We start from the raw sequence: 22,995 nt of genomic DNA on the forward strand, positions 1-22,995 counted from the left end.
GGCAGAGGTGTGCCAGCGCTGCGCATCCCTTGTGCATCTCGGCTGGAGGCACCAGCTGCCTGTTGGGGCGTGCCTCCAGTCTGGGGGGGTATGGGAGACCGGGGGCTGGGGCTGGGATTCAGTGCTCACAGAAACTGACCGAGATGGAACACAAAGAAAATAGGAAAAGCATTATGTACGGAAACGAGGTTCTTTTATTTCAGTGCAGTACAAAGAAATAGGAGTTACTTTGCTTTGAATGAAAGTATTGAAACTGAAAAATGAAGCTTGTGAAATACATTCGTGTAGTAATAGGAATCCTTGGATATCAAAGCAGTGAAAAATGACAGCTATGATGCTGTGGCATTAAAATAAATATTTACATAGCTTTAAACTAATGCATTGTTTTTTTTCTTCATTTAGTGTTGTATCATTGGTAACTTAGTTTGCAGCAGTATAATATATTACCCACTTTGAAACACTGACAATGCTTTTTTAACCATTGGTCTTTCAGCCAGTGATTTCTTTATGTTTAAAACGTACTGGTACAGCAGCAACACTCTTCTGTACCAAGCAACACCTCCCCACACCCCAAACCCCAGCAAAAACAAAGACAGCCTCTTTTTTTATTTTTTCCAAAGAAGGAATCTGCTCAGTTCAGTTAAGTACATTGACCTTTGGTTACATATAGTAACGCTGTAAACAGTGGGCCCAGCTCACAGACAAATAACACGAACTCACTCACTTTGAGAGAGTTAAGCTCAAGAGAAAGTTGTTTTCAAAAAAAAAAAATAAAAATTCTGTGTTGCCTATCATTCTGCAGCATGAAACACAGTAACTGCTCAGTTTTGGACGTTTTAAACTAGAATATTAGCTTTCAAATTGAATCAGGATGGGTCATCTGCTTTCCTAACAAGTGCAGATGAGTTACATTTTCAAAGGTATCAAAATGTACTGTCATACTGGTTTGCATCAGTCAATAGCCCCATGTCCTCGGTGACTTTTTAAGTAAGTAAACGTTAATTACACAGGTATTGCTATGAACCAAGCCCATTGTTTAAAGGAAGCACAATTCTTGCCAAGTTAAAAGTCTTTACATAAGAACGTGGTTTTGTAATGGATTTGAAGAGCTGCTGTGTGAGTTATTAAAATTGTGTCTTCCTGCTTGCACTGTGTACCAATGCAGAAAATGGACAAACATGCAGTAAAATGTAGCATCATTTAGAAAATAATATGTAAAAAAAATTCAGTATCTTATATTAAAGCATTTACACTGCATAGGCATTCATATAAGGATATAGTATAATAAAACTCATCAAATATACAAGCATGCAGCAGTTGCCTTATTCACAGTTCTAGAAATGACCACACATTGATTTTCTTAAATATAAATTGGGTTATCCAAAATAGATTTTGCAGCCAGTCTCCTTTGCAGTGGCAAACTATGTTCTCATGTGCATTGCAGATACTGACCTATATAACAGGCCTAAGCTATGCCACCGTATTGTACACATCTGTGATAAATACTGTGTTTGAAATAGGAAGTATAATGAGAAGTTACCACACTTCTCATAGTAGAGCTTGGAGACTACACAATGCTTGAATTAAACAAAAAATATAAGCATATTTACTGTATTCTCCTTAGAGAGTAACACTGCAACCTTGCCACATATCTAGCTACTGCATAAGCTGGCCATGCAGTTTTCAAAATAAGTTTAGACAGGTTTTTCTATTTGAGATTTCACCCCCATCAGAGGAAGTACAGTAGTAAACTCATATAGTACATACCCTTCCTGCCCTGCAAACCTTACAAAGGACTCCTGCTACTCTTAGGTTGTTTATGGAAATAGAATACAATGCAATGCCAAAGTCACACCCACAGAGAGGTTTTCTTGTCTTCATTTACTCCTGTACAGCAGAGAGCTTCAAGCACTTAGCTATCGCAAGATATCAGCACCTAGATTAGACCCTTTCTGTGGCCGAAGGGCACCTGGAGGGTAAAGTTGGGGATATGTTGTCTGTGGTTTTGACTTGCTTGTTATTGCCTAGCTTGGCATGCCAGCCTGGTGCGTGACCCCAAGCCAACAGTGAACAAAAAGTTTGGAGGCAAGGTTTGTGTTAAGGTGTGTGAGGTTTGAAAAATTGGGCTCTAGAGCCTGGTTTTGGACATGCCAAGGCAAAGTGGAGTGAAGATTATGACTTAAACCCTTTTCCCCTTGCAGATATTTTTTCCATAATGCCTACCTTCTGCTTTTTCTTGTCTTTGTGTATAGTAACAAAGATTTTTTGGTGTCTTTAGTCAATATGTGCATGTGCTTCCTTTTTCTTGGCACTTCAAGTAAAGCCAGTACAAGTGATATCGCAGGATGTCACAACACCCAAGCTGCAGGCAGTGGGGATTCATCACTGTGTAGAAAGCAGCAAAGGATTCCTACAAAAATAGCATGTAGGAAGTAATAGCTTGATAAGGAAAAAGCCAGATAATGGGCAGAGAGGGAGGGAGGGAGCAGAAACATTGGCTAATGAAAAAGGGGAGTGTGGAAAAGGAAGAACTGGGGGCAGTGGTTGCTGGAAGAAGAGGAGAGTGTAATCCTCCCTGGAGCATTTAGTTCAGAGAGAAGCATTGCCCTTTGTTTTGTAAAAAAAAGTGAGCTTTGGCACACTCATACATGCGAATGGAAAGGCGAGTAGATGGCTTTGGTATGTGCTGTCAGAATCCGTTACCTTAATGTACTGGTATGCAGTGGCCAGGAGTTTGCTTTTGTAATCTGTTATTTTGACTCTCTCTCCCTCTCTTAATGTGTGCGTATTCCCATTCGCTAGTGAAGGAGATGTGTCCTTTACCAGCCGGAGCTGTACTGCTTCCCATCTGTCTCGCAGGAGGAAGGCAGCAGAAGGCGCTGTGCTAGAGATGTGTCTAGCTCCTGTGACATACTCGCTTCTGCATGTGTGGAGCCTCAACATCACATCTGGAATTTGGTATGGGGACATCCAGAATTTGAGATGGACACGGGGTCATCTGAGTGCTTTTACTGCATCGACTAACTGACACCTGGAAAATGGGCTCACAGTGTGTTACAGCTGGCTTGCTGCTACAGAAGCTGTTTTTCTGCATTTTCTCCAGACTTGTTACCTAAGATTTCTCTGTTGACATCTGAAGACACAAATACTGTGAGAACTGGCTTTTTGATGATTATATGACAGTAGGATTTGTACAGATAGAAACCCCCTTTTTTGCTGGACCTTCAGGCTATACACATCCATAGGTGGGCATAAGACTTCTGTTGCCAAAACTTTTGTATGACAGATCTAGTGATTCAGAGTCTTCATTGCATCTCTGACATACTAAGAGCAGCAGTTCAGATGTGGGGGCTGTCCAGAAATATGACAGTATTTTTATTTAGAAATTTCAACTTTTTTAATCTGAGTACTACACTGGCCTCCCATTCTTTTTCCAATTCTCGTTTATTTTTTAAATCTTGGCAAAAATGAAAATATGCTTAGTTTTGATCCTGACTCTGTAGGCATTTTAATATTTGCACTAGGTTCTTAGGGTTTCTTACTGAATCTGCCATTTATTTTTCTTTTCGCAGGGTAAGTTCTATAATCTACCCTGGGAATTTAAAGAATTTGGAGATTGTTAATAGCAGGTGTCACAGCTGCTTTGAGTATGGTGGGAAGGAAGAAGAGGAGCTCTGTAGAGAAATCTGTCTATTGGCTATAAAGAAGGTTGGGCTAAGCTTTGAGCACCAAGTTCCACAGGACTGTACTGCCTTTTGTGAATGAACAGGCATTGGATGGGTAAGGCCTTTGCTTTTTCTAGAAGCTTCATAAGCTCTACTTCTAGTAGCAACTCAAATGTTCTTGGAAAGAGGAGAAAGAACATCTGTGTTTTTACCTGCATCTTCAACCCCTCTCGCAAAGTGAAGGAACTAATTAAGTTCCTAAAGACAAGGGTCCTCTCACGTGGTCGTGCTAAAGTTAACTGCGCATTTCACACATTGCAAATCTGGCTGTATATTAAAAAACAGTTGACATTAGAATAAAGTGAGACTACCAAAAGAGGTATTTATGTCACCAGGTAATACTGAGCCTCATTTAAAATTTGCCAAGCTTTTTTTCCCCTTACCTTTTATCCCTTCTTTCACATTTTTCATATGTGTCTGTCCAGGTGAAGAACTGTGAGGCACCTTCCTCATGTGTTTGAGCTCCTTTTTTACCTTCTCTAGTATCACATTATGTAAGGGATCTTTGAAAGGGCAAAAGGTTGTTGAGCGGCCCACAGTTTCCATAAGAAGCAGGCAAATAAAAATAGTTTTTCCTTGCTCCTTGGGCAATGACAAGTGGAAAAACTAGAATGGGTTGCTAAAGGAGCAGAAGACAGAGGGCAAGTGAGATAACAAGAATAGCTCCCCAACCTTTAGAAGGAGACAACTGTTGCTTTCAGAAGCATCCTGCTTTTCTGTCAAGGTTCCCAAGTTTCAAGAAAAAAAAAACAAACAAACAGGTATAAGGTAAAGAATAATGTGGTATGATAGAATACTGAGCAAATCTTTTAGAAAGCATTTGTTTGCAATTCAGTTGTTAAAATGTGGCTCCACGCTTATATTTGAAGAGTTTCTCATTGTGTTCTCTACTGTCTTCTTTATATAATGCTACGTATTATGATCTGTGCTGTTAATCTTTACCATGAAATTCTTTCTTCATGAAGAACCCCATGAAGCTCCTTAGAGTGGAAAATATAGTTCCAGCTTATAAGTCATTTATAAGCTTTACACAGATAGCAATTTTTTGGGGGGGAAAAAAAAAACAAAACACAAACAAAACATGATTAATGTGTCAGATTTGATGGACTGATACTTGCTCTTAGTTTTTACTGTTGTATTACTTCAGAATGAGATTTGCCTGTCCAACTTGACTGTGTTTGTACAGCAAGAGATCATATGCAACTGCTGCATATGATATGAACACAGCACGGCAGGTGTGTGCGGTATTGTAAAGACTTTGTTTACATAGTGCTAAGGACTGCTACTATACAAGAAGGAGCCCCATTTCTAGTATTGCTTTTCTTCTCAGTGCCTGCTACATAGAACTCTATGGGCTCCTGTTCCTGTTATTAAGCATCTTAAGCTTGCAATTGTTAGTTTCCTTCCTGTCGTTCTAAAACTAGTCATGGCAATAAACTCATGAAGAAAAGAAGGGCGAGTGACTAAAATGCAGGATTTTGCAGGGAAAAAGCAAAATGAGAAGTTAGCCCAGAGCTTTTAGGCCAGCACCTGGTCTGTTAACTCATGAATTAATGAGTGGCTGATTGATTGATTAATTCATGACTGCTTCAAGTTGGTTTGACTCTGTGGCTATTTTTCCAACCTTTCTCTCTACCTGATTACATTTTAAGCTGTTGAGGGAGGGGCTGCTATTACAATGTGTGATGCAGTGCCCAGGATGTGTTGTTGCAACTTCATCATGATAAAGATAATTTACATTTTTCACATTGGTTAACATGAAACCTAGAACTTTTCAGTATAAGCACAAAAGAATCCTCTGGAATGCTACAGTTGTCCACTTGACTAGAGAGTAGTTTTTTTTGTTTTGTAGCTTCAATCAACTGTATTTTTGTTATTAAAGGGAAGACCAGCATGTTCTTTTTACAGAATTAAAAAGATTGGTTTAACCTAAAAAAAATTGGTTTATTCTAAGAAAAAAATTCCAGTGTAGAATTTGTTGTGAGCAAAATACAGCCAAGTCCATTCACTGTAGTAGAATAATTCACAGCTAGAATTGCACTGCACTGTTAAAAATCTTAGTTTTAACAAGGTATTCAGAAGTAGGCCACAGTGGCTTAATTTTTGTCCTACACATATATTTTGAATTAAAAAAAAAAGTGCTTTGTTACAGTTACAGCGTATTGAAGTGGCATAGAAACATGTTTCCATGAAAACCCAAATTAAGTTATCCCGTTGGAACTGCTCAGTACAGCTAGATTCCTTGTTCTGTTTCTTTGTAAATTCCCAATCTCAAGATAATTGTGCAGCTCTCTCAGGTTCATCTACTGACTTCAGTATCTGCTCAGTGCAAAGCATGTGAGTTCTTTCCTTGTCTAAACTGTTTTGGATGAGGTCTTCTCTATATGCTAGTTTGGCAAGCTTCTAAGGCATTTGTGCAATGTGATGATGCAAGAGCAACCTGATTCAATACTGAAAAATTTGTAAGTAATGTCCAGCAGTATTTGCAGTGGAAAAATTACTGCTAAGAAAGCAATCCCTCTAAAGTATCATCTGAGCTCCTATAGTGTACATGTGTTAAAAGTGGAATATATGTACTTGTATGTTTACATCAGGCAGGTATCAATGTGAATTTAAAAATTACCAAGGATTCATTCTTGTTGCATGGATTGGATTGTGATTGAAAAACGATGGACATATATGTATAAAAAGACTAGGAGTGGAACTAAAACAGTGCCAGAAGTCACTCTCTCGGAACATACTATACATGTTGTTAGTGTTTTTGGGTTAAAATGAAGGGTTAATTTTGAAGTCCAGAATGGTTAAGATGTCTTAGAGCTCTCTATAAGGCCAGTCTCAGGAGTCAAGTGCATGATATTCAGGAGGAAGATATTTATAAATGACTTCAGTTTGAAAATCTGGAATAGCCAGCTGATGTGTTACCATCTTACTCAGAAGGTCTGTGCTATTTTTCAGTAAGTACATACTAAAGTCACAAAAAAAATCAACATAGAAATTCTATGGATTTCTCCTCAGATTTAGGGTTAAATGGCAGGTAGCATTCACACAGCTTAGTTCAGTTTTTATCTATGTAAAACTCAATAAAATGTAGTAGAAATAACTTAGGTAGCTAGTAGGAATTCAAGTAACAGGTAGGTCTTGAAAGTAGCATTCCGAGCATTTCTATTTACTTTATTCTTATCTGCTCTCCCCTGAACAATCTCTAGAGCCTGGATTTGCTGGAAGGAATACTGGGCCCTGTAAAACCTTGTACAGCAAGACCCCACATTGAAATATGCATTTCTTAGGGAAAAAAAAAAATGCTGAGGAGAAAAAACAAATAGAAACAAAAACTTAAGTCCATTCCTGTCAGGTTACAGTTATGGCCATTGTGTCATGGCACATCATGCTGCTTCTCTGCTCTTCACAGAGAACGTGAAAGTAGCTGCAGATACTAGTTAAGGGGAATGCTTAAATTTTATGCCCACTCTATTGCCTCTTTTTTCTCCCTGTGTTAAAGACGAGAACAATGCCCTTCCCCAACCACCAAAAAGACTCCCAACAGTAAAGCCCCAAATACCTGTTTGTTGTTTGGCTTGCAGCGTGATAAATAAGAGTACATGCACAAGGCAGAAAAAAGTAGTAGCCTGCCCAAAACAGCTTGAGGCATAACATGTGAGATTTGTAAAGTAACTGGTGTATATGAGATTTGGGCTTCACCCTTGGTTGAAAGGAATTTCTGTGGTGATCCTTTTGCTGCCAGCCAGGTGTTGGGAGAACTGGGATTTTATTTATTTTTACACCTTGGCAGTACAGACTGCTTCAATCATGTTGTAGATTAGTTGATAATAAAGGCAGGAGTAATTTGTGAAATAAGGAACTGCACTTGGATAAAAATGCTTGGGTTTAAGTGCTTGTGGTTTGGACCAACATATCACGTTTGTTTTTTGTGACTCTAGAGCTATGTACCAATCTGTAAACATCACAATGTGTAGTCTTCTTTCTTAGGAAGCTTGCTGTATGCCTTTCAGTACTAGATACAAGATGTTAGCAGGACTTCACGTGAGGAACAGTTAAACAAAAACTTCTATGAATAAGGCACTAGTAAATGTTTGCAGCAAACAACAGTTACAGTCTGTATTCTTTAAGAATAAAGCCGTTCTGTTTAGGAAATTGCCTTTAATATGACAGAGTTACCAATACCAGTTAGAAGGGGGTTAGAGAAAGTGCATCTTTTGGATTTTATGCCTGCGAGGTCTGTGAGAAACTACGGAATGCAAATTCCTGTTAAGGTTAGAAATTTGCTGTGCAATGGTGATATTCAGAAGAACTAAAGCAAGAGGGAACTGGTCCAGACTGATCCCTGCTAAACCAACGTGAAATAACTGTAATGGATTTGCTACGGATTTATTTACATTGACAGAAGGAGCTGAAGCCAGAATTGAGGCTGCTGTAGCAAATCTAGTTAAATGGGAATAATGCTAACCTAAAACAAATAATTGGCTGTAACAGTTTTAAAAAAGAATATGCTTTTTTGTTTGTTTTTTCATTAATTTCCAACTTGCTGAAGTCCAAGGATGCACTTTGTCTTTTGGTTAATGTAACAGAGCAAAGCCTTCTGTACTACTTTGGAGCTGCTGCCATTGTAAATAGCTATTAAAATAGCAATCCATACATTATACAAAATTAAATTTGAGCCTGCCAGTCCGCCTGTAGGATGGCTGACCACTATTTCACTATTTCTCATTAAAATTGCTCAGAAAAACCCCGACCATTCCATCATAAAAACAGAATGTACTACTACTTTTAAAAAGTACTTTTACGTATCAGCTTATTTTTTTTTTTTTTCCAGGGGGGGAGGAGGATCATTGAAGCACCAGAATTTGTTCAAGTCAGTAAGAATGCAGTTATTAACTGAGTGCCTCAGTTAACGTTTAAGATTGTATCAGTTCAGTGAAATTACGATATCTGAATCTTTCATTTGCTGTACTAAATAGAAGGTCAGTGGTAACTCCACAGTCTAATCTCATCACTAAATACTGATTTGGAAAAAGACAGATTACCTTTAGCATTTGACAAATTTCTGTTGCACTGAAATTCTTCATTACTTGTATATTGTGTCATTTTAAAAACACATTCCTAATATCAGATAATACAAGAGGGAAAAATATCATGTTGATTCTTCTTGTATATTACTGCCATCAGGTGCTACAACTAACAACTCTGAAAAGTGGGGAGGTGTGGGTGTCTTTTTTTTTTTTTTTTTTTTTTTTAATCTTAGTGAAAACATGGTAGTAAATTTATCTCAAGCTTTAAGATCACCCATCCATTGGGACCATTTCTGTTCTCTCAGAAAATTTAAAACTATCTCAAGCAGTTTTTAACCCCCTCGCTCCCTTTTTTTTGCATTGACTCCAAAGGCTAAATTCATTTGGTGATGTAACTAGTGGCTAAAATTGATAAGAGTTTCACCAGAAATGAATCTGGATGTATCTTAATTTAATAATAATAATAAAAAAAACCCTTAGATTTCGTGCTAGGGAATCTCTATCGGTCTTGCAATACGTATACTAAAGTTATATACAGAAGAAAGAAAATGCAAAATTTTCTCTTTCCAAAGATCTCATCCTTAAAGTGACTCAGGTGACCTTTTTCTTTTTAGATTTGTTTGTTTGTTTCTTATACAAATGTCAGAATATATGTTGTCCTGCAGGAGGGAAGTCTAAGAAATTGCATGGGTTTATCTGAATATTACCAAATGTTCTTCAACATTAGAGCTGTGCAGAATCTTTTCTGTAAATGTTGACAGCTAATTCTTTTTTCATTCTTTCTAGTAAGATGATATACATCTGGGAAATTGCAAAAGATGCACAGTGTTTGTTAAAAGTGTGCCTTTTGTAGTCCTAACCAGTTTCATGGTGTGTCTCTATCTCTTGCTGGCAAAGTAGTATTTTGAAGTTGTGCATACATTACCTTTTCCTAATTTCCTAAACTGTGCTTACTTTAAAACAAAATCGACTTTTTTAACCTTTTCAATAAAACTTGTATGTTGAAAGTCACGGTGGCTTTTTAACTTGGTTTTAAGATTAAAATAATCCATTGGGACACTTTTGATTTTGGTATCTCTTAACCCACTGCTTTCAAAGCGTGCCTTCTGTAATATACAGCCGGGTGAGAGCAGTCTGCATTTGGAAATAGTTGCATGAATTATTAACAAAATGGAGAATGCAGTTTGCTTTCGTGGCTGTATTTCTTCAGCAGAAGCAGGATAGTAATGAAACACTTTCATTAAGAAACTAAGCTAATACAGTTCTGGAAAAAAATCTTTTTAAAGAGCAAATTCACACTTTTACAGAACAGTTGCATCTCAGTGCAACTGAGTTGTGTTTGTAGAGGTGCCTGTTAATACCAACTGAAACTGTGGCCCGAATGAAGGCCTCATGGTTCAGTTTATGCTGATGTATTTGCCTATGTGGACAACATTTAAAAAAAGCCATTTTGCAATTTTTTTATGTGACAGGAAAGAAAAAATGTGTGAAAATGAATATATTCATCATTTAACAACAATTTTTGCATAATTTTGCTCAACCCTTGACTTTCCCAAAAAGTAGTATTTCATTTTTGTTTTTTATTCTTCACACTTGACAAACTTTTACCTTGGGAAAAATTTGTTCTTGGACTGATTTTTCTTGCAATCTCTAGTTCTTTGCTTTTAATACAGAGATGTGCATTGTTAGATAATACTATAATTAGAAATAACTGTTAACGTTGAAATGAATCCATATTACTTTGATGAAAATTTATTTATCTGAGAGGTTTTAGGGATTATCATGAATTTGATTAGGCCAACACCAGTCCCTCAAAACCTTCTTATTCTCTTAGGAGATGAATTACCAGTACCATAACTGTAATGTATTTTAAGGCTATTTAGAAAATGATACTTTAACTAAATGTTCAAAACTAGAAAAGACTTATACGACTGGATATTTATTTAAAGGGGATGATTTGTATAGGTGAATATTTGCTTATTCTTCTATCTTTTCTAATAGGGTAAACCTACCATCTACTTGTATGTCAATAATAACTGATCTTGGAATGCCATTTCATAGCTAGGATCATAGTTCTGTCAAAGATTCGTTCTAGCCAGGATGACAATTAGCAAAAATCTGAAAACAGCCTCAATCAATTCTTCTGTTTCTGTTAAGTCCAAATGAGGAACGTTAAAATTAATATGGAAGCAAAAATTGACATTCAGTGTCAGAAGTAACAAATTTGAAAGTCTTAATATAGAGAATATAGTTTAGATAGTTTATATAAGTGTGCTTTTTCCTAAAATCACCCCCCAATCAACTTTTTTTTTTTTTTTTTTTTTTTTGCTTTTTTAAGTCTTTTGTCTGTAAATATGAAAGAGGGCTACACCCATTGTAATTCTTCATTGTTGTACTAAACAGTAAAATAGTCTTTCTTTCTAATTCACATTGCTCATGGCAGTCTTATTTGATGTTGCTTTATTAAGTTTGTGATTAAAGCAGTTTGGGATTTTTGTTGGTTGTAAACTTTTGGCATAATGTGAATACCAGTCTCTTTCAAAAACAGCCTTGAGTTGCTTTATGATGCTTGTGCTGTTCCCCGCGTCTGCTTGGTTGATAACAAGGCCCGCTCCAGCGTTCTGCGTAAATGCATTTCCTACCCAATCAAAATTACCTACAAGTAAAGGCAGGAATATACAATGAGTGAAAACAAGTTCTTTATTTAAAAGTAATCATTCAAAACTAATTTGTTCTTGCTTTCTGTGTATTGTGTATGTATATATATATATATATATATAGTGTGTGTATATATGTATATATACAAAAAGAAACTCCATATACTTTACCCATTAACCTTTTTTTTTCTGAAAATGAAAATATTTTGGGGCTTTATAAACAAATTAAAGTACATGGATGAATAGCGGTTGCTCCATAATGCTGAACCAAACCACTAGATATTTTAGGTTACCTCTTTACAGATATTTCAGAAAACTGAAACAGGTTTTATTGTTTTACTCAACTGGTTACTACCCACCTTGTCAAAGTATAAGGTAATAAATAAGATTTTCAGATGCTGATGGTAGCAAGTCAAAGAGGCTAACTGGATTAATGGAAATCAGGTAAACCAAGTGTTTAATTTACATCTTCGTATTTCTCCAGAACTCATAACTATATAAGATCTACATTTATAATATATGCAGTATTTTGGAGAAAAAATGCTGTTAATAGAGCAATCTATCAAAACAGAATGTCTGAACGTTTATAAGACTTGAATGTATTTGAGAAATTTATACCCTTTCTTTGGGAATCACTTAAGCTACTTCAATATGAAAGGTTAAGAATTCTGAAGTTGTCAAAGATGGTAAATTGAAACCTCTTTTTAAGGGACCTTTTTTACTATGCTTTCAAGTAGAAGGTAAATCAGGTCCTTAACATGTATTTGTATTACTTTTGCACAGCTTCAATTCTGTGTCCTTACATCTGTGTGTGTTTATATACATATATATAGGGAAAAAGCCACCACCACAACAAAAACAGCTAAGAACCCATACTGTGTAGACTCTTCATAAGGTAATGAAATTTGATCTGGTTATTAGAATTTAAAATGGAGTAAAAAGATTATTTTGGAGCTTATAAAATACTTAACAGACCAGAGAGGAATGAGCCCAGCTACTTGAAGTGAAAAGAGATTTGGGTAGATTGAGAGGGGTGGGTGCATGTTAAGAGCCCATCAATGTGAGCTTTTCAGAGGATCTTTTGGTCATCTCTCTATACTACTTGTGACTGTCTTACTCTTCATCTGTGTGCGTTGACTTGCTTCTGTGTTTGCAGGCTTTCTTCGCCCCAACTCCCTCAGAGACTACTGGCTTTAAGCCCTTGCAGTAAGTCAGGGTGAGTAAGCTGGCAACTAAAACATATTTGAATGCCTGTTTTCTCCTTGACTTAGCAAAATCTTATAACTTACTTTTTAATTTAGTAGCCTTCTTTTGATCCTTCAGCTCAAGCACAGCTCAGTCAGCTTTATATATGCATATATATGTAAATTTTTATCGTGTGCATTCAGTTAGCATTTGACTGACAGTGAACTCCTGCTAGGTGCCATGAAGAGACTTCATTTAAATGTACCTTAACCCAAAATACCAATTAGACATATCTAACGTTAATAAAAGGAGGGTGTCTGAAATGTCATTATAGTTAAATGGAATAAGATGACGTTGGAAAGTAACGGCCATTTATGGAGTATTTACTAGGTCTATTTAGTAATCTGCCATAGGTTATGCAGTTTCCCATATGACATGGGAAATAGAGAGTCCACCTTTGCTGAATTGCAGAAACCAGTAATATGTTGATCATCATATTTATTCTTACTTCATAAAGTATGTTGTATTTTTCTTTTAAGTTTATTTTTAACTACTGAAAGCAGTAGTCTCAAAAGCATGCTTTTGAGAAACTGATAGAGAGGAAAAATAAATTTAAGAATTTTTAAATGACAGTTGGTTCAAGGTTCAGGCTTCATTCAGGTTACCAGAGAAATTAGACCAGTATTGTAATTAACAAGCATATCAGATGTAGATTCCTCATTCATAAATGGCTATTTTTAAAGGCTTTTGGCTAACAAATATTCTTGAGATGTGGTTACTTACCAATGTAAGCAGCTCCATCAGTCACCATATATTTGTTACGGTTTAGTTTGGGAAGGGAAGCATTCTTCTGTTCTTTAAGAAAACATGCATTCTCTTCTTCAAGGTCAAAGAATTTCTGCCATAAAATAGATTGGAGTTTAGGTTAATAAGAACCATTCTGTCATGGGTGGAAAAAATACATTCTGCTCTTCTACTCTTTATTGAAAATAAGTTAGTGCTACAGAACAGCTCAGGGTTATAAGGCGAGCATAAATTTTCATAAAGTACTGCACATTGTATTTCATACTAAATTCTCATAGTTTGTGATATTTGGTATACATTGTTAAGTATACAAAGTAAATAGCTACTGCATATTATAAGCAATACAATGCTAGATAATAAAGGCTACAAAATGAAGAGAAAAAAAAGTTGTGTTCTGCATAATGAGAGATAAACTTGTTTAGTTCATTTCCACATTCATCAAGAAGCCCTGGCATTTGAAGTCTGCTTCAGGATACATTCTTTCAGGTAAGACAAGTTGAATTCATACCTTTATCTGGCACATTGGCAAGTTTCCTGTAGAAAACAATGCCAATCTAAGAAACTTTTCAAAACCCCGTAGGCAAAGACCGGATTTAGCAGAAAACAAGAGGAAAATGCATTTGTTTTACCCTGAAGTGTGATGCCTGATAGATCTGTTTTGAGGAGCTGTAATGTACTCCTTAACTGGCTCGGTGCCAGACAGGAAGATTTTCCAGTACAATACTAAGTAATGTTTGTTTCATCGAGAAAATTAATAGCTAGTCACAGATTCCAAAAACAGAAGTGGAGAATAACATGATGAAGTAGAAATTAAATATTTACTGCATGACTTGGAAACTTTGATTGAGGTTATGGTGTAGAGCCTCAGAACAAATCTAATTCACGATACATTATTGATGAAAGTGGCTGTACACTGCACCTGCTCCGTGTGCCTGAGGAATTCCTATACAAGCATGTACGGTTGACAGAAACTACGTACTTAGCAAGTTGGAGATGGATCTGAGAACGGCTTGAATTACTGGATAAAGCCAGAAGAAATGTTCATGTTATTGTCTGCACAACAGAACAGGAACTGAGATAGTTAGCAGCCATAGGGTGTCCTTCAAGGACATTAACTCTTCCTGGTGATTTGGAAGCAGAAGCAACCTGCTGCGTAACTGACTATTATTGTAGGAACTAGTATAAAAATTGCAAATGGGTAAACTATTCAATGCCAGGAAACAAAACACGATAAGCTCTCTTCCTGGGGTTATGAAATTTAGCAAAAAGTTGCGTATTCTGCTGCTGCTGAAAAGAAAAAGAAAAAAAAAAGTCAAGCACAATCATCATAGAAGCTTAGAGTTGTGATGATGAGATAGATTCAACAGATGTGCTGAACTGAAAAATCACATGCCAGTTTCCTATTGTATAAGCTTATAAAAGAGAAGATTTCAGCTTCAGGCAGAAAATGATAGAATGCTGGAAAATGTGTGTTCTCCAGCAACAGCAGACAAGTCATTAATTCCTTGACAATGCAGATAACAGTAGGGAGCTGCATCTGCCCTCACAAGCAGAGTACACAAATGTAGCTTTGATAGGCAAGTAAACCATCACCAGCAAGCAGTAAGTAGTAGCACAGACTAATGTTCTCTACTGTGTATCTTCAGCAGAAATTCTACGCTAATAATACCACCTCCTTTGGCTAAAGTTTCATTCATCATTTCCATCCTTATTTTAGGAGTTTAGAACTTCAAAGTTCAGTTGGTGCTTGGGAGCGAAGGTTTCATAGTTAATATACAGCACTTTTTTTGACTCACAGAACATCTGTATTTTGGTATTTCTGGTTTCCTGAAAACTAGCAAAAGGTTCTGTTTTTTTTTTTTTTTTTTTCTTTTTCTTTTTTTTCCTATCTTAACCTAGCATGAATATACCTGTACAGTTTTCACTTGGAGGCTCAAGAATGATTTGTGCCATAGATCCATATGCCTGGTCCATTGCACTCCTGCCTGGGTTCCAGTTTCTTGATGTTGCTGTACTCCACTTAGGCTTCATTGAGAAGCATCCACCTGCCTCTGGTCAGCACTGTAAGCAACAGAGCTGGACCACTTCTAAAACACCTTTGGGAGTTAGACTCTGCTTTCGTGCATGGAAGATGTGCTTCAAATGCCAAGCACACAAAACGTGAGTACTAAAACGAAGGTCCCAAGAGACACGCCAATGAGCACTTCACCTTGACTTTACCCTTTATGACTGAAGCTCAAATTACGTAGTCCCATTTGGTTCAGTGCAGGGAGCAGGACAGAGATCCCTAAAGGAGCAGCAGTTTGGTATGCAGTTTAACTCCTTGGTATTAGGCTGGGTGCTTGCTGCATTTACTATGTCCCTAAACAAAGCTTCTTCATAAATTCTCAACTCATCTTTTTTCAGAATATGTATATTGAATTTACAGTCTCAAAGCAGTGTTAGTTTTGTCCAGTAACTCTTAATGCTAACATAAACCAGACTGGACAAGTACGGCAAGGCATGCCACTGGGAACAAAAGCTAGAGGGAAGAAAGAAGTTATTAAATATGCTTTCTAGGACTCAGCTATGTTATCCCCAAGAGCACTTGTGAGTGGGAGGGTGTGATCTCAGTCAGAACATTATTAAGGCACTGGGACAGGTTAGCAATTTAAGTTTTCAATCAGAATTTGTAACTTGAATTTCTCTTACAATTGGAAAATTCTTGTGTATAAACATATATAATATGTGCCTGCACATGACAGTATTTTCTGTCCATGCCAGTATGCACAAACATTATTACACTTTGATCCTGGCTAGAACAGATGAATACAAAGGAAATTAATATATATTTTTTAAAGTGCTCATTTGTCATGTTTTGTGAGGTAAATACGTGCTGTGATGAAGCCTGTGGTGCAGTTTCAGCCAAAATTGAGTAGTTACCAGCAAAGTCTGAGCCTTAGGCTATTAATTATACCAAACCCATCTTTAATCAGTTCTTACCTAAGGCAGTGACTTGACCAGCGTGCAGAACTTGTGAGGTACAGCACAGAGGCAACTGAGTTGTGTTGTACCTTTAAAATTAGATTTAAATCTGCTATGATTTTTTTTTTTTTCCTGGAAATCATTGGATTTCTATGTTAACTACAATGATTCTGGCTAGAATATCTCTGCCTAGAAATTGTTCTTTTCCTTCTATCATTCAGTTCTTTACAAGAAAATTCTGTACTAAAAATTTTACCTGTTTTAAGGAAATGGAAATAGATATGACTATGTACAGCATTAGGTGCCTTTTAAATAAAAATAATTTTAATACATAAAATTTCAATGAATATGGAACAAGTAAGTTACTTGAAAGTGAAGTGGCTTAAGTATTGTCATATGTTGTCTTTATCTTAAAAACACAACGTTGCTTCTCACTTAAAATACAGTTATTACGAGTTTCTTAAAAGCGAAAATCTATTTCTAGATATATACGTATATATACCGCAGTGTAACACAACACTTCCCCTGCAATTGTTGTCAGTTAAAAACAACTAGAAAAAAAAATAAAAATTCAGGGGATTGCTTAAGACAGTTATCTGAAAGAAATAAAAATTGTTTCAAGATGACTGACTAGCAGTATGCCTTAATTTCATAAAAATGAATTGTATCAAATTTGAAGTAGGACTTACCATACGTACCATATACACTGTTCTCTGATACACATGTAACACTAGGTATTTCTCACCTTTCTGATTGCATGCCTTATGCAAACACATAATAGTTCTAGTTTTTGTAATCCTGAATTTGCAACCTCAATTTAAGATAAAATATTATTTTTTCTTATACTTTATTTAAATAAAGGAAAAATAGATACTTATGCAGATGAACAGTAAGGTTACACAAATCCAGACTAAAACACGTTTACGCTGTCACATTTACTCTTATCAGCCAGCATAAACAAGGCATACGGCTACAGTTCACTCTGCTAGCTTTGCCATGAAAGACCAGATGTAGTGTTTTATGCAAGCTGTCCCCCACACAGACTGCCTTTTGGCATCATTCTATTTTTCTGTCTTAATTTCAATGTCTGTTACTACTAGAAATAATTTTAGTTCACTATATTACAGTTCCTATGTTGTTTAATGAAATTTAAAGGCTTTGGTACAAACAGAGAATATTTTCCAGTTGTGAAGTTTTCTTGGTATTTTTGTGGGGTGTACAGGAGAATATCTTAAGATTTCAAACCAATATGGATTATACTTACAACTTTCAAACTACAGCTTGGAACTTCAGTGCAAATAGCTTTGAGAGATGAAACAAAGTTAAAAGTAAGGGGATCTGTGTCTCTTGAGAAACTTATGAGAAGTCGAACTTTAATACTTCGTAAAACTAAAGCTTCTCTTATCTTCCCATCTAAATATGGCCAGTATCTGTGGAGAAAGAACACAGTATGTTCATATAACTTAAAAAAAAAAAAAAAAGGGGGTTTATCCAGTCAAGCCTAGAAGACATTACAGAGAGAACTACATACATTTACTTAATTAAATTAGAATTTATTTTTCTGTCTAAGAAATGCTGTTCTCACTGAACAGATCAGCCAGCATCCCTTTTTGTAGCATTCTGCCCTGCCACTGTGGGGACAGTGAGGCTATGGACAGCTGAGCTGAGCTGTTTTCACCCACCCATAGCTAGGAAGGTTGCTCCTGCATCACTGCTTCTATTGAGAGCAGTGGAGGGAGAACCAGCAGAAGGAGCTACAGCTAGAGGGTGCTGCTTACCTAACCCAGACAGAAGGATTTTCTGTTGCTTACACAAGTAAGGGAACAGGGACACTGAATCCTCCTCTGACTGCTGTTCTCTCTTTGCCGGTGTACCATCCAGGCAGAAGACTGGAATGTCTTCTGTTAATTTCCTGCTATGAAAAGGAGAGCTGTGCATGGTGCCTGCATCTGTTAGCAGAGCAGGAGATGGGTTGCTTAAGGAGGATGCTACCTTTTCCTGATCAAGATGGGAAAAATTATTCAACAAGTGGGATACTGGCCTCCATAGTGCTCATCTCCCACCTGTTGGGTTGCCTGTTCTTGATAGTTCAAGCCTTGCATTCCTGACTCTTGGTGAGACTAGGTCAGGACAGGGAGAATTAGATAAATAAAAGCACACTTTTTCTTTATTCCAGTAGTGTCAGGGCATTCAGCCTAATGAAATCTGAGCTCTTCAATGCCAGAAAATCCGGGAGCTGACAAGTTAGGGAAGCTGTGGCAGTGCCTCAAACACAAAGCCGTGCTGCTAGGGAAAACGTTAAAAGAATTTACACAGGTGACTTCCTTGGAGCTCTCTAATCCAATGGATTTCTGAATTGTTTGGGCATGAGAAAGAAAAAGGGAGGAACGTGGCAGGAGGTAACATAATCTGCAACACTGCAGCAGTACTAGATGTGAGGAGCCTTTCCAGCATGAAGGAGAAATGAGAGGGCTGGATGGTGTGAAACAGGTTCCTACAGCACTGCCCCAGATTCTGTCAGTGTGACAGAGGCTGTACATAATGAGCTGATCTGAAAACCCCTCTTCTGGACTTGAAATAGCTTACACTGGATATCAGTCAAATCATTAAAAAAAAAGAACAAAACATACCTTCATACAAAACTGGAAAAAAGCACATAACAACCATGTTTAGTTTGGCTTCGTGTTCAATTAAAGTGCACGGATGGAACAGCAAGCTTACGTAGCTGTTCAGTTCATAGCAAGTGTTACCAACAGAAAGAGGGACCACTGAATACTTGCCTTCTGAGGTGGATGGTTTTAGAACACTGGTGGCTTCAGTTTTGGGTCATGACTGCTTTTTAGTGGTCCATATAAACTGTGTGTTTAAAAGTTACTTAGTTTTGTTTGGTTTTAACACTTCTCTTTTCTTCAAACTACAGTGTAACTTAAAATGTAATCTGTGCTGAATTCAAAAATAGCTTACATATAGTTCAGTAAGGCTATGACATCTCCCATGTTTTAGATGAGAACTCACAGCATGTTTCTTCTCTCTTACGTGCACACCCACTTTGTATTGGATAGCTATATGGTATTCATAAACTAGCAGTAGCTGTGTTATCAAGGTAGTGAATACAATAGCATAAGAAATGGGATTAATGTGTAAGCAAGTTCTTGGACTCCTGGGTCTCTTGCAGGTGGTCAGACTAAACAAGTTCTGATCTCCCTTGATAGGCAGATCCAAAGCTTAGTGCCCAGAACTGGAAATGTCTTCTTAGGTCCCAATTCTGCTCCTATTTAAGTCAATGGCAGAACTCTCACTGATTTCAATAAGAGCAGAATTGGGCCCAAAGAAATTGGTCCACAATGGTAACTAATCTCCTCTGGGTTCATTTGCTCCAGCAGTTTGTAATGGCATTATGACAGTGTGCTAGCCTGGACATGGACACTCACCGTTTAGCATTTGTGTCGATGACGATCGGCAGGTAGTCCATGACAGCTATGTACACAAACTGTTTCGCATCATCGATAACATTGTATATAGCTTCAATATCCAGGACTCTGTCCTTTGGGCAGAAGAGTTTAGGTGAATTCTGTGAAGGCAAAAATTCAAATACTGCATTTAAAATACGGGGATAGATTTTTTTCCTCCTCCCCTCCTCATACCTCCTACGATAGCAGGTACTATTCTGAATTTTAGTAGAGAATATTAACTATATCTTTACCTGTTCTGCTGGAGTACTCAAACATACAAAGACTTATTTTTCAAGGCTTAGTTTTGCCTTGAAAACTTCATCATTTAGATATAACTGGTTAAAACACAGACAGCACAAGCGTGAAAGCAGCGCAGAAACTCTCATTGAAGCTTTCACATTTCAGAGAATTTTGTTGCAGAGTTCCAGGACTGGTTACTGTCAGATGGTCCTGTTTATAGTACCACACAGTCACCATTTGCTCAGTCACTGTTGTAGGGAGATGCTGCAGTTTTGCAAGAAACTTACCTTTAAAATCTAGCTTCAGGTATGGAGTAACTCTGTACCTGGCACTGTGCCTAGGGCAGCAGGGCAGCCAGGCGAAATCTCCCGGGATCACCTGTCTGCAGCAGAGAGGCCAGGGAGCTTCTGCTCTCCTGCCCGAGCAGAGAGAAGAGGTGGAGCTGCTGCCACACTGCTTGCAGCTCCTGAGAGCAGAGGCTGCTAAAGGTTGGTCGCAGAGCGCAGGCAGGGGCCAGTTACAGCCTGCTGCTGCTGTACCACCTCACCTTTGTTATCTGCAAGGTTGGCGTTCAGACATGTAGATGACTATGTTTTCTTTAGGAGGGGTTGACTTTTTTTTTCTTTCTATACAATACCTGTCACCTTAGTGCCTTAAGCCTTGATTGGTGTTAAAGATTTACTACAGATAAAGAAGTTAGTAAAATATGAGAAAATTAACATTAGCAAGATTTCAAGACCAATATTCTGGATGCATTCCTGAACACTAAGACAACAACCCAAACCTCCTATGTTTTATCAGCTGGTCTGGAAGATGATTTTGTTGCTAAGCAACATCACAGCCACGATTCCTGACTCTTAAGAAAAAAAGTTCAATGACTTAATGTTGTCCTTGTTGTTTTACACAGCACAAAGATGGAAAGCAAAATACATAAAATACATTTTTCAAAGAATAAATTTGGACTCACGAAGAAGTGTAAAGTGATTTTGTTAAACATACTTGATATCTAGTATCTGAAACAAAGAGGCTATTGCATGATTCTTATGCTCAATATTTTCTTGAATAGAAATTTTAAGCTACAGCCAGAACAGCTAAAGAACAAAATTGTTAACTCATTCTCATTTTCAGATGCATTCACTACAAAGACCAGAAAGCCAAAGACATTTAGAAGAAAAACATTGGTTCTGCCTGTAACGCTTGTGATACATTTCCATTCATTAACATTCCACTAGTTTGCTTGTGGTATGGGCAGCCTGCTCTGGTCATTTTAGTACTTTCTTGGTATTAGCTGGGCAGTACTTGATGTGCTGATGAACACCTGCCTGGCACATCTCTATCATAAGGAGGAAGTGAGATGTGTTTCCTAACGGTGCATATTTGATGGTCACTGTCTCCCTCCATGCAGGCACAAGGCCTCTAACAATCTCAAAGCACATCATGTTGGTGATACACAGTGTGATAAACAAGATCCTTGGTTGGCAAGATCTCTAATTTCCTGGGAGTCTGGAGAGGTCCCGGTAGACTGGAAGCTGGCAAATGTTGTGCCGATTTTCAAGAAGGGTCAGAAAGAAGACCCTAGCAATTACAGGCCTGTCAGTCTCACATCAGTGCCTGGTAAAATCATGGAGAAGATGGTTCTCAAACGTATTGAGGCGCACCTGGGGGACAAAGCAGTCATTGGTCCCAGCCAGCATGGGTTTGTGAAGGGTAGGTCCTGCCTAACTAACCTGATTTCCTTTTATGATAAGATCACCCGTATGGTGGACCAAGGGAAACCAGCTGATGTGATTTTTTTGGACTTCAGCAAGGCTTTTGACACGGTTTCCCATAGGATCCTACTGGACAAAATGTCCACCATACAGCTAAATAAAAACATCATACGATGGGTGAGCAATTGGCTAACGGGCAGGGCCCAAAGGGTTATGGTGAATGGGGCTGCATCAGGCTGGCGGGCGGTCACCAGTGGGGTCCCTCAAGGCTCCATTTTAGGGCCAGTACTTTTCAATATTTTTATAAACGATCTGGATGTAGGAATAGAAGGTATTTTGAGCAAGTTTGCTGATGACACCAAACTTGGAGGAGTTGTGGACTCGAATGAGGGTGGAAAGGCCTTGCAGAGGGATCTGGATAGGTTGGAGAGCTGGGCGATCACCAACCGCGTGAAGTTCAATAAGAGCAAGTGCCGGGTCCTGCACCTGGGACGGGGAAACCCTGGCTGCACGTACAGACTGGGCGATGAGACGCTGGAGAGCAGCCTAGAAGAGAGGGATCTGGGGGTCATGGTAGACAGCAAGTTGAATATGAGCCGGCAGTGTGCCCTGGCAGCCAGGAGGGCCAACCGTGTCCTGGGGTGCATCAAGCACAGCATCGCTAGTAGGTCGAGGGAGGTGATTGTCCCGCTCTACTCTGCGCTGGTGCGGCCTCACCTCGAGTACTGTGTGCAGTTCTGGGCACCACAGTATAAAAAGGACATGAAACTGTTGGAGAGTGTCCAGAGGAGGGCTACAAAGATGGTGAAAGGCCTGGAGGGGAAGACGTACGAGGAACGGCTGAGGGCACTGGGCCTGTTCAGCCTGGAGAAGAGGAGGCTGAGGGGAGACCTCATCGCAGTCTACAACTTCCTCGTAAGGGGGTGTCGAGAGGCAGGAGACCTTTTCTCCATTAACACCAGTGACAGGACCCGCGGGAACGGAGTTAAGCTGAGGCAGGGGAAGTTTAGGCTTGACATCAGGAGGGGGTTCTTCACAGAGAGAGTGGTTGCACACTGGAACAGGCTCCCCAGGGAAGTGGTCACTGCACCGAGCCTGACTGAATTTAAGAAGAGATTGGACTGTGCGCTTAGTCACATGGTCTGAACTTTTGGGTAGACCTGTGCGGTGTCAAGAGTTGGACTTGATGAAGGGTTCCTTAAGGGTCCCTTCCAACTCAGGATATTCTATGA

General features: G+C 38.3%; 1 protein-coding gene and 1 long non-coding RNA gene across 15 annotated transcripts in view; one reads left to right on the top strand and one right to left on the bottom strand.

Annotated features, from left to right (window-relative positions):
* LOC106018347 (uncharacterized) overlaps positions 1–22,995 on the top strand; it is an 83,282-nt gene that overhangs the window by 47,562 nt on the left and 12,725 nt on the right. The window contains exons 5-8 of one of the 5 annotated variants that reach the window (XR_011808138.1): positions 2,860–3,780; positions 12,566–12,625; positions 13,821–13,884; positions 15,354–17,473. This is a non-coding gene — a long non-coding RNA (uncharacterized lncRNA). Of the gene's footprint in view, positions 1–2,859; positions 3,781–12,565; positions 13,885–15,297; positions 17,474–22,995 lie in introns of those variants that run through there. The other 4 variants (XR_011808139.1, XR_011808137.1, XR_011808136.1 and 1 more) reach the window with 4 other exon arrangements.
* PLD5 (phospholipase D family member 5) overlaps positions 8,974–22,995 on the bottom strand; it is a 177,870-nt gene continuing 163,848 nt past the window's right edge. For all 10 annotated transcript variants that reach the window (XM_027453819.3, XM_027453817.3, XM_072035611.1 and 7 more), the window contains 4 exons: positions 19,794–19,933; positions 17,627–17,792; positions 13,378–13,492; positions 8,974–11,408 (listed from right to left, as the gene is read on the bottom strand). In XM_027453819.3, coding sequence (XP_027309620.1) covers positions 11,173–11,408; positions 13,378–13,492; positions 17,627–17,792; positions 19,794–19,933 — 657 coding nt within the window. In that variant the 3' untranslated portion in view covers positions 8,974–11,172. The remainder of the gene's footprint in view (positions 11,409–13,377; positions 13,493–17,626; positions 17,793–19,793; positions 19,934–22,995) is intronic.

The sequence above is a fragment of the Anas platyrhynchos genome, chromosome 3 (assembly GCF_047663525.1).
Source record: "Anas platyrhynchos isolate ZD024472 breed Pekin duck chromosome 3, IASCAAS_PekinDuck_T2T, whole genome shotgun sequence".
Taxonomy (NCBI): Eukaryota; Metazoa; Chordata; class Aves; order Anseriformes; family Anatidae; genus Anas; species Anas platyrhynchos.